Source organism: Salmo salar, chromosome ssa23 (genome assembly GCF_905237065.1).
Source record: "Salmo salar chromosome ssa23, Ssal_v3.1, whole genome shotgun sequence".
Lineage (NCBI taxonomy): Eukaryota > Metazoa > Chordata > Actinopteri > Salmoniformes > Salmonidae > Salmo > Salmo salar.
In genome coordinates this window covers 44,550,449-44,562,974 of record NC_059464.1, presented here as the reverse complement: position 1 = coordinate 44,562,974, position 12,526 = coordinate 44,550,449, and the positions used below count along the sequence as shown (strand labels likewise).

The 12,526-nt window shown below is 41.6% G+C and overlaps 1 protein-coding gene across 4 annotated transcripts in view; it reads right to left on the bottom strand.

Moving 5' to 3' along the window:
- The window catches only part of LOC106584732 (disintegrin and metalloproteinase domain-containing protein 10), a 31,207-nt gene extending 18,739 nt beyond the window's left edge, over nt 1-12,468 (bottom strand). For all 4 annotated transcript variants that reach the window (XM_045706392.1, XM_045706388.1, XM_045706391.1 and 1 more), the window contains exons 1-5: nt 12,265-12,468; nt 9,583-9,736; nt 6,595-6,713; nt 3,279-3,437; nt 1,410-1,510 (exon numbers count right to left, since the gene is read on the bottom strand). In XM_045706392.1, coding sequence (XP_045562348.1) covers nt 1,410-1,510; nt 3,279-3,437; nt 6,595-6,713; nt 9,583-9,736; nt 12,265-12,331 — 600 coding nt within the window. In that variant the 5' untranslated portion in view covers nt 12,332-12,468. The remainder of the gene's footprint in view (nt 1-1,409; nt 1,511-3,278; nt 3,438-6,594; nt 6,714-9,582; nt 9,737-12,264) is intronic.
- Nucleotides 12,469-12,526: the final 58 nt, after the last annotated feature.

Below are 12,526 nucleotides of genomic sequence, written 5' to 3'. Positions count from 1 at the left end.
TATTGTAGACTGTATTATTGTAGACTGTATTGTACCAACAGCTCCCCATGAGGATAAGAAATCCCTAATCTTACAGTTTCATAGTATTATACATTTTCTTGGGCCTGAAGCACTGATGAGGTGTTGAGTCGAATATCTGATACAAGATGTAGTATGTTAGTATCCACTGAGCTAAAGATACTTACATGGAGTATCATCACATAGTTACATACACACAGAGTATAGCAAACACCTTCCTAATATTGAGTTGGACTAGTAACCGGAAGGTTGCAAGATCAAATCCCCCGAGCTGACAAGGTAAAAATCTTGGATCAGAGTGGAAAGCAGTTTGGGGTTAAAAGGTCACGGATTTACAACTACTAGAGTGACTCTTCTGGCCGGCCTCCAATATATCTCTGAATATCTCTGAAACTGGAAACACTTATCTCCCTCACTAGCTTTAAGCACCAGCAGTCAGCAGTCAGAGCAGCTCACAGATCACTGCACCTGTACATAGCCCATCTATAATTTAGCCCAAACTACTACCTCTTCCCCTACTGTATTTATTTATTTTATTTATTTTGCTCCTTTGCACCATATTATTTATATTTTATCTCTGAACTTTCTTCAAACTACAAATCTACCATTCCAGTGTTTTTCTTGCTATACTTTATTTACTTTGCCACCATGGCATTTTTTTTTGCCTTTACCTCCCTTATCTCACATCATTTGCTCACATTGTATATAGTCTTATTTTTTTTTCTACTGCATCATTGATTGTATGTTGTTTTACTCCATGTGTAACTCTGTGTTTTTGTATGTTGTCGAACTGCTTTGCTTTATCTTGGCCAGGTCGCAATTGTAAATGAGAACTTGTTCTCAACTTGCCTACCTGGTTAAATAAAGGTGAAAAAATTAATTAAATAAAAAAATAGTCATGCCAATTACAGGCCTTAGTCAGATGCTCCTCTGATGGGTCTAGTTAATGTATAACTAGCTGGCTGATGTTGGAGTGCCCTGGGCTAATATTAATTGTTTGCACTGTGAGATTGCTTATCGCCCAGTGTCGTTGGTTGTATGTTGGAGTTTATGGAGAGTTTTCTGTCATTTTCTCTCCCCCCTCTCTCTCTGTCTGTCTCTCTCCTCCCATCTCTCTCTCACCAAGTTAAATAAAGGAAAAATAAAATGTCTCAAGGCTTAAAAATCCTTCTATAACCTGTCTCCTCCCCTTCATCTACACTGATTGAAGTGGATTTAATAGGTGACATCAAGCTTTCACCTGGTCAATCTGTCAGAGAAAGAGCAGGTGTTCCTAATGTTTGGTACACTCAATGTATATACAGTAGTGGCATAGAACCCTGGTCCAAAGTAGTGCCCTATATAGGGAATTATGGTGCCATTTCAGACACACCCCCAGTCTGTTAACTCACCTTGTTTGGCTCCTCCATGGCAGTGGCCTGGTATTTCTTCATCCTCTCAAACACTGAGTGGTCGGCACAGCCCCCCTCTGGACCATACTTGTGTGGGTAATCTAAAGGGAGAGAGACACACGTTTAGATTACCCGAGGTAACATTTGTCACCTTCACGACTTCCCACTTCATCCTCTTCAGATACTCTTGGATGTCACCAGAGAGCTACTCGTGGATGTCGCCAGAGAGCTACTCGTGGATGTCGCCAGAGAGCTACTCGTGGATGTCGCCAGAGAGCTACTCGTGGATGTCGCCAGAGAGCTACTCTACAGTCGCCAGAGAGCTACTCTACAGTCGCCAGAGAGCTACTCTACAGTCGCCAGAGAGCTACTCTACAGTCGCCAGAGAGCTACTCTACAGTCGCCAGAGAGCTACTCTACAGTCGCCTGGGAGCTACTCTACTGTCGCCTGGGAGCTACTCTACTGTCACCTGGGAGCTACTCTATTGTCACCAGAGAGCTACTCTAGTCACCAGAGAGCTACTCTACAGTCACCAGAGAGCTACTCTACAGTCACCAGAGAGCTACTCTACAGTCACCTGGGAGCTACTCTACTGTCACCAGAGAGCTACTCTACAGTCACCAGAGAGCTACTCTATTGTCACCAGAGAGCTACTCTATTGTCACCAGAGAGCTACTCTACTGTCACCAGAGAGCTACTCTACTGTCACCTGAGAGCTACTCTACTGTCACCAGAGAGCTACTCTACAGTCACCAGAGAGCTACTCTACAGTCACCAGAGAGCTACTCTACAGTCACCAGAGAGCTACTCTACAGTCACCAGAGAGCTACTCTACAGTCACCAGAGAGCTACTCTACAGTCACCAGAGAGCTACTCTACTGTCACCTGGGAGCTACTCTATTGTCACCAGGGAGCTACTCTATTGTCACCAGGGAGCTACTCTATTGTCACCTGGGAGGTACTCTACAGTCACCAGAGAGCTACTCTACTGTCACCTGGGAGCTACACTAGTCACCTGGGAGCTACACTACAGTCACCAGAGAGCTACTCTACAGTCACCTGGGAGCTACTCTACAGTCACCTGGGAGCTACTCTACAGTCACCTGGGAGCTACTCTACAGTCACCTGGGAGCTACTCTACAGTCACCTGGGAGCTACTCTACAGTCACCAGAGAGCTACTCTACAGTCACCAGAGAGCTACTCTACAGTCACCAGAGAGCTACTCTACAGTCACCAGAGAGCTACTCTATAGTCACCAGAGAGCTACTCTACAGTCACCTGGGAGCTACTCTATTGTCACCTGGGAGCTACTCTCAGTTAACACTCTCTTAATCCGTCCTAGGTGTTGCATGATTAGTCTACACTACAGATGACTATATGAGGACTTGTACCTTAATATATCAGGTAACATAAGGAATGACTACTCTGCACTACAGAGACTTATACCTCAATATATCAGGTAACATAAGGAATGACTAGTCTGCACTACAGAGACTTATACCTCAATATATCAGGTAACATAAGGAATGACTAGTCTGCACTACAGAGACTTATACCTCAATATATCAGGTAACATAAGGAATGACTAGTCTGCACTACAGATGACTGGATGAGGACTTGTACCTTAATATATCAGGTAACATCAGACACACCACAGAAGCATCTCCGTTTGTTTTATTGAGCTGCGGTGCCTAAGAGAATGATAGGGGCCAGCACTGAGCCGGTCTCTATCCTCCAAATGGAAAACCAACAAACACTCTCACACAATTAAAAGATGACAAGAGGGTACATCAAAGCGTGTTTGTGTTTTTTTTTTATAGTGAAAGGAGCTGTATACTCCAGTACACACACATACTACAGTACTTACTGATGTCGTCCTCGTGGTAGATAACTGAATGGAAGGGAACGTCCCGGTCCTTCAGGTATCTCTCAGCTGGCTCTACGTAGAACGTCCCCTGGTACGTCTGGATGAAGCCCTCAAACTTCCCATCCACCACAGACCCATGGCTCAGGGTTCCTTTCTCACCTATGGAGAGGGGGGGGTGGGTTGTGAGAAAGCAGGAAGCCGTAAAATAAACATTTGAGGAACAGAATCAGAACCAGGAATGAAAATGATCTATACAGTTCCGGAACAGAACCATTATTTTAAAAAGCGTGGGAACTGGTTATTAATGTTATTTTACATTCAGGGTATTGTTTTTCCTCAGTCCAACAGAACAAAAAAATGCAACAAAGCGCCTATGCAAAGCCCTCACTGTGTCACTCAGAAACTTCTTCAAGTGTCTGCCTGCAGCAGGAAATCTTTACCAGTATGTGTGTATGTGTAGGCTACCTACCTCTCCCCCTCTCTCTGAAGCATGGTCTAGTTGACTACTGACATTACAAGCGTGATTCAGAAATTAGGGAGAGATTTTTCATGAGAGAAAAAGAAACTAACCTTTTCAATGCTAATTAAGGATACTATAGTTATCACGTTTTACATTGGATGTATTAACTACAAAAAGGTCAAACGTGTTTTTATTTAAAATTCTGGTGCCGATTTTCACACACAAGCTTGATAGCTAGCTAGCTCTGGTCCAACGTTAAGGGTCAGTGCTCTTAGAATGTCTTTAAAGATCAAAAGACATTCCAAATTCTTTCATAGAAGCCGCTCCTCTGTAGGTATAATTCCATGGGTCTAACTAATTCAGATAATTCCATGTCATAACAACAAGATGCCCAGCGCTTCAAGCCATGCCTCTTTCGCCCTCTCTGTCTACACACCCGCAAAAATGTCAGTCGTATCTCGCGCCCTACACTTGTCTGTCCAATGCATGTAAATAGCTTGCCCGTTCCATAGCAAGCTTCTCTATCTGTACTGATTGGTAAAGTAATTTAATTTCAGAGGTTTAAAAAGGAACAGAAAGAAACAATATAAACTGTCCGTTTTTTTGGAGGTTTGAACCAGTTCAGAACATACATTTTGCTGGTTGGAACCGAAAATATTTTTAAATAACTTTATTGGCCAAGTCCGGGTATTCTGTCTCTCTCTCCCTTCCCTGTTTAAAATATGTTCGGTTTCAACCCCTGTTGGGGATCCAAATGGAAGAAACTGAACTGAAAACAGGGAAGGGAGAGAGAGACAGAATACCCGGACTTGGCCAATAAGTTATTTTTTTTTAAACTACCACAACCTCACTCAGGCAATTTTTTTGGGGGGGGTTTTAGATAGATGCATGGAACTGTGTCCTCCAAAGGGAATTTCTCTTGCACAAAATACAAGTTGATTGCAACACACAGCTAACAGAACACATACAGATGAACTCATAGAATGGACACACACACACGCACGCACACACACACACACACACACACACACACACACACACACACACACACACACACACACACACACACAGCCTTCAAAAAGTATTTCACACCACATGACCTAATATATATTTTTTTGTTTACAGTGTTACAGCCTGAATTCAAAATGGATAAAACATATATAAACCATTCTCACCCGTTTACACATAATAGCCTATAATGACAAAGTGAAAACAAGGTATTAGAAATTTTTGCACATTTTTTGAAAATCTAAAACAGAAATATCTAATTTACATAAGTATTCAGAAATAGGGAGGGATATATGCTAGTCAATACATGTTAGAATCCCCTTTGGCAGCAATTACAGCTACGAGTCTTTCTGGGTAAGTAATCTAAGAGCTTTGCACACCTGGATTGTATAATATTTGCCCATTATTCTTTGCCGAAATCTTCAAGCTCTGTCAATTTGGTTGTTGATCATTGCTAGACAGCCATTTTCAAGTCTTGCCATAGATTTTCAAGCAGATTTAAGTCAAAACTGTAGCTCAGTCACTCAGGAACATTCACTGTCTTCTTGGTAAGCAACTGCAGTGTAGATGTGTTTTAGATTATTGCCCTGCTGAAAGGTGAATTAATGTGGAAAGCAGACTGGACCAGGTTTTCCTCTAGTATTTTGTCTGTGCTTAGCTATAATCCATTTATTTTTTATCCTGAAAAACTCCCAGTCCTTAATGATTACCAAATAGGGAGGCAGGTAGCCTAGTGGTTAGAGCGTTGGACTAGTAACTGAAAGGTTGCAAGATTGAATCCCGGAGCTGATAAGGTAAAAATCTCTCTTTCTGCCCCTGAACAAGGCAGTTAACCCACTGTTCTTAGGCCGTTATTGAAAATAAGAATTTGTTCTTAACTGACTTGCATAGTTAAATAAAGGTTAAATAAATTAATGTAAAAAAAAATAATACAAGCATACCCATAACATGATGCAGCCACCACTATGCTTGAAAATATGTAATGTTTTGTATTGTATTTGCCCCAAACATAACACTTTGTATTCAGGACAAAAAGTGAATTGCTTTGCCAATATTTTTTGCAGTATTACTTTAGTGCCTTGTTGCAAACAGGATGCATGTTTTAGAATATTTTTATTCTGTACAGGCCTCCATTTCACTCTGTCAATTAGGTTATTATTGTGGAGTAACTACAATGTTGTTGATCCATCCTCAGTTCTATCACAGCCATTCAAATCTAATCTCACCATCGACCTTATGGTGAAATCCCTGAGCGGTTTCCTTCCTCTCCAGCAACTGAGTTAGGGAGGACTCCTGTATCTTTGCAGTAACTGGGTGTATTGCTATACCATTCAAAGTGTAATTAATAACTTCACCATGCTCAAAGGGATATTCAATGTCTGCATTTAATATGTTTACAGATCTACAAATGGGTGTCCTTCTTTGTGAGGCATTGGGAAAACCTCCCTCGTTGTGGTTGAATCGGTGTTTGAAATTCACTGCTCGACTGAGCGAACTTACAGATATAATTGTATGTGAGTGGTACAGAGATGAGGTAGTCATAAAAAATGTTTTAAAAATCATGCAACTTATTAAGTACATATTTACTCCTGAACTTATTTAGGCTTGCCATAACAAAGGGGTTGGATACTTATTAACTCAAGACATTTCAGCTTTTCATTTTTTATTAATTTGTAAAAATATTGGAAAAAAAACATAATTCCACTTTGACATTAAGGCGTATTGTGTGAAGGCCAGTGAAGAAGAAGATTATTATTTTTTTTTAATTCATGCTGTAACAACAAAATGTGGAAAAGGTCAAGGGGTGTGAATACTCTCTGAATGCACTGTAGTGACATCGGTCCTCACCATATATTTCTCCAGTGTAGACATGAGAGGTGTCATAGTTCACCTCCTGTCCTCCCATGTCTACCTTCAGGTCCTCAGCAAAGAGACTGGTGTCTCTCTTCATCCTCAGGTTAAAATGTCTGACAGACAAGAAACAGAGGTTTAGTACCAAGTCATTCATGCCACATTTCTGTATGGCTGATTTGGAGTAGGGACAGATACAAACACATTGACTTGTTGATTAAACAACCACCTGATGTGTGTGTGTGTGTGTGTGTGTGCGTGCGTGCGTGCGTGTGTGTGCGTGTGTGTGAGAGAGAGAGATATATATATATATATATATACACACACAAATATGTTTAGTCACATGCTTTAGCTGTTGCAGCAGCTACTCTTCCTGGGGTCCACAATATGTCCATGAACGGAGCCAAAGAAAAGACACAGGCATAGTAGCACTAAGACATGAGGTGTTTTCGTGCTTGTGGAGAGACAGATCTGAACAAACTAGCAAAGTTTGGAAGACACGTTCAGAAAAATCTGTCCTTCATAATGACTTGTTTACCATTCTGAGTACACCATGGAGATGAAACGTTTCAGTTACGTTTCAGTTACCCGTGATGATAACGGTCTCTTGTCTCAAAACCCCTTACTCCTGTGACCCTGTAATAATGTTATAAACATGTGGCACTGAACATGTGCCTTCAGGCCTGGGAGTGGGTCTGAACCATTTAAATATTGAGCATAGAATGGTCTGTTCTATAGAATATATTTCTATGGTCTGAACATTGCAATACTATGGCCAACCTGATTACATAAATTAAATAATAAATACAAATATAAGAAACTCTGGATGGAACTAGGCCTTTATATTTCAGGACTCAGGAGAAAATAAAATGCAAATGAAAGATGCAGAGATAAAAGACCAGGGCATTGGCTCAGCTGAAAATAAAAACATTTATTCAATTTTTTTTTTTTTTTTTGCATTTCTTTTTTCTCTCCTGAAAGACGGTGAAAGAGCAGTAAACATTATTTCCAACACCAACAGAGAAATGAGGTCATCTTAAAAACAGTACGGTTTTACTGCATATTAAACGATGTTGGGGGGGGACGTAAATAATTGAAGAACGAAATTCATTACGTTCTGTATGGCTCCTCAAACACTAGAACAGTGAAAGAAAATCATTTTGAGTTGGCCAAAAATCAGTGACTTCTCCCAAAATAAACCTACAAGGAGGTCTATATAGCCTGAATACCAAAGAGACCCGTCTGGAGGAAAGCTGGCACCATCCCTGTGGTGAAGCATGGTGATGGCAGCATCATGCTGTGGGGATGTTTTTCAACGTAAGGGACAGAGACATCAACAACTTGTCCACGGGATCCCAGTGTGGCACCCCCTACTCCAACCGGGATCCCAGTGTGGCCCCCCCTGCTCCAACCGGGATCCCAGTGTGGCACCCCCTGCTCCAACCGGGATCCCAGTGTGGCACCCCCTGCTCCAACCGGGATCCCAGTGTGGCACCCCCTGCTCTAACCTGTGCATGTTGGTGTGTCTTTGAGATACGTCTTCATGGTCGAATTGCTGCAAAGAAACCACTACTAAAAGGACACCAATAAGAAGAAGAGACTTGCTTGGACCAAGAAACACGAGCAACAGACATTAGACCGGTGGAAATCTGTCCGTTGGTCTGATGAGTCCAAATTTGAGATTTTTGGTTCCAACCGCCTTGTCTTTGTGAGACGCATAATAGGTGAACGGATGATCTCCGCATGTGTGGTTCCCACTGTGAAGCATGGAGGTGGTGGTGTGATGGTGCTTTGCTGGTGACAAATAAGTCTATATACAATGTGAGCAAATGAGGTGAGATAAGGGAGGTAAAGGCAAAAAAGGCCATGGTGGCAAAGTAAATACAATATAGCAAGTAAAACACTGGAATGGTAGATTTGTAGTGGAAGAAAGTGCAAAGTAGAAATAGAAATAATGGGGTGCAAAGGAGCAAAATAAATATATAAATACAGTAGGGGAAGAGGTAGTTGTTTGTGCTAAATTATAGATGGGCTATGTACAGGTGCAGTGATCTGTGAGCTGCTCTGACAGCTGGTGCTTAAAGCTAGTGAGGGAGATAAGTGTTTCCAGTTTTAGAGATTTTTGTAGTTCGTTCCAGTCATTGGCAGCAGAGAACTGGAAGGAGAGGCGGCCAAAGGAGGAATTGGCTTTGGGGGTGACCAGAGAGAGCCTTTAGATGGTTTTGGGAAACTGGGCCCTGGTACTAGGCTAAATTAATTCCAAGCCAGAACTCAGAGCTTTAGAGACTCCTGCTTTTCAGAACAGCTGCAGACCTCCTCCTCTCCTTATTTTGTGTTTATTTGTTTCCATCCCTGTTAAGCAGTAGCATCTGAGGCTAGGAGCAATGGGAGCACCAGGCTTTGCCACTGGCAGAATGAGAGGCCTAGTCCCCTTCCTGCCAAGCTAGCAACAGATCTGAGTTCAAATACTATTTGAAGTTTTTTTTAAATACTTTGAGCGTTTGCTCTGGCCTCCTAGGAGTGCTAGATAAGAAGGGTTTGCCATTTGGGGCCTACTCTAATGAGCCATTAAGCCAGGCAAGCTCAATCAAGCACAGATAAATTATTTGAAATGATTTGAAATAGTATTTGAACCCAGGTCAGACTAACAGCCAGATGGTCTCGAGTGGGTCTCGACTGGGCACAGCGCTGGGAGAGAACAAAACACTACGCTCTCCCACAAAGCCAGGCAAGGCTTGTTTTGAAGGTACAGGATATTAATAATTAGGCTATGTTCTATGAAAATAATCAAAGATGAAAACAAGGCTAAATTAAACAACAATAATGCCTATGTTATTGAGGAACATCACGGTTCAGTTATTGAGGAACAAGACTCATCTTGAAGATGAGGTTCACTCCTGGTACTTCATTTAGACTTTTTAACAAAATAAACTAAAAATCACAAAATGGACACACAAGCACAGTGAAAAAGTCTGGGACACTAACCTTCCGTGTGCGTGGAAGTCTAGATGGAGAAATTTGTCTTGGTGGTGGAGGGCCCTCTTGACTCTCAGGTGCTTGTCATGTAACTCATAGGTGTTATAGGACAGACCCTCGTAGTGACGCACATACTTGTTCAGGGGGTTCCCATAATGATAACCTGGAGAGATGATAACACAGAGGAACTAAGACCCACTAGAAAAACAACACCACACAGGACACCTCTTCAAACCACAGGCTGTAAGCTGAATATTAAACTACAATTCTATAATTCGTTATCTTCTTCGAGGCCTAGCTATAATCAACAAGCCATATAAAGATAGTAGCCTATTTTCTTGAAACAGACTGAAAACGTGATAGCACACTAGCCCTCATAACATCCATGATCCTACATTATTCTAGCCAAGCCTGGAAACACAATACTCTACTCATTCAGAACAAAAGGCACATTCTGTTTGGAATTACATAGGATTCCTAATTTGTGGAGGCCACCATAATGTCTGGATTCACCCCCCCCCCCCAATGACTAAAACTATCAAAGACGGCAAGTGTCATCACATTGTTGCAAAGGAGTGGTAGTTCATTGAGCGTACAGCCTAGTCTACATTCACGGTTCTCCCAATGATTTATTAACAAGGTGGTGCTGCTGAGTACACCTGTAACTGACAAAAACATCATCTATTAGGGTGTGGTGCCTGTCCTTAAACGATAACAAATAAAGTGAATCTATTACGGAAATGGAATCTATTACGGGAATAGAATCTAGGCCTATTTCTATGTCTACATCCGTAAAAGACCTGGCGATTACTGCAATCGCAGTCTCAACCCTATAAATAAATCAACTGGATGTCATCATAAAAGGCTTTAACATGGATTATAACTGAATTAGTATCACTCAGACGTGGGCTCAAACACTATTTAAAAATCATTCCAAATACTTTATCTGTGCTCGATTGAGATTGCCTGGCTTAATGGACCAATAAAACAGTGGTAAAAGTGCAAACACCACCCATCTAGCACCTCAAGCAGGCTAGAGCAAAGGCTGAAAAGTATTTGAATAGTATTTGAACCCAGGTCTGCCATCACTAACAGTAGCAGGTGTTTATTCCTGTGCCTGCTCCCAGCTACTGTCGTAGGCTATTCATTTTAGAGCTCATGATGTCATTAAGGTAGGTAGGACAAATACTACATAGGATAGGAGGTCGATGACACCTAAATTGGGGAGGATGGGCTCATGGTAATGACTTGAGCGTAATGGTATCAAATACATAGTTTCCATGTGTTTGATGCCATTCCATTTACTCCGTTCCAGACGTTATTAATAGCCGTCTCCCCTCCGGAGCCTCCACTGCTATATAGCTACAGGCCTGGGAATACTCTTCTATTTTCTGCTCCCTACATTTGCATGATAAAATATTAAACTGACCATTCAAATATTTAATTGTGGTTGTAATAGCTTTAAGAGACTTAGGCTATTTCGTATTGAGTAGTTTCAGATTGTATTTGTCCAACTACCACCAATCTGGATGCTGTTTGTTAGATACCAGCAGTCTAGTGAACCTCATCTTTTGAATTTTCATTAATTTGACATCTTATCTGCTGCTCATCTTTTTCACAGCAGTTGGCCCATATAGTATTACGTGAACCATGAAACACATTCAAAGCTGTTCAATCAATTCTATGTGTGATTAGCATCATGTCAACAAGAACATCTCATTGAAAACGTACAGTGCGTTGCCTCTATCGATTACTCGATCAGAATGTGTCCATGAAAATAAGGACATTTCTGTATTCACATTAATACTATTGTATCGTTCTACCAGTGGAGGATGGTGGGAGGTGTTATAGGACGGGCTCATTGTAATGGAACAGTAAAAAAACATCACAGATATTGAAACCATGTTTGACTCCTTTCCAAATACTCCATTCCAGCCATTACTACTGTATTCATCGAATAGCTACAACATAATATATTGGCGCTTGCTACTGCCATCGGAAAGCTAATAGCTAGCTAACAAAGATCGAATATGTTCTTACTAGGGAGCCATTGCCTTTGGGTCAAACGTGTAAAAAATATTAAGTTGTCAACAGGCATAGTTAGCTAATTACCTAGCAATATCCCTAGTTAGCTAACTGTTGTTGCTAAAAACGATGCTAAATTAGCTGGCTACCTAGCTAGCATGCTAGCTAATGTTGACAGAAAGTGGGACAGCCCATCATTGCAAATGTGGTATTGACGTGGTGCAAAAACAACACTGTCCGACAGCACTGAAAATATTGCAAGCTAAATCAGATTGCCCAAATCGCTTTGCTCGTTCGTGCCAAAAGACAACAGATTCCACCTAATTTCCCATAACAATGGCACCTCCGCAAGCTAGTTAGCTAGTAGTCTTATCGTAACCATCCATATAAATTGTAAATTCTCGTTTTAAAGAAAACTAGCTTCCGCCAAGCTTAACATAACATTTATTTTGACAACTATATAGCTTTGTGGTTTGGAGTTTCTGTCAAAAAGGGACACTAGGCATCTTCACAACGACCAGGCCTTGGACCGCTATGTTAGCTTTCGTAGCCTAGCCTGCTAGCCATTCGCTCAAACGCTGTCTTGCTTGGCTACTCTTCCCTTCGTGAATGTAGCCCGCTAATGCTTCGCGGCAACAGAACAAATACAAATGCTCTCTCACTCACCCTGGGTGTAATTTATTAAGTAGACGAAACAGAAGAATTTGACGACAAGCATATCTGCTAAGTCCATTGTTAGAGCATTGATACCGTGATCACTTTGTCCTTGTTTAGGCTCAGACGCCCTGCCTGTGTTTATCGCAGCTTCCTCTCCTCCTCGCCTGCCCTCTTTCACGCCCCGACGTCAGACGTAGGGATCTCCCTTCCCCCATCATTATGGAGCGATAGATTGGGAAAATGGGATACCTAGTCAGGTGTACAACTGAAT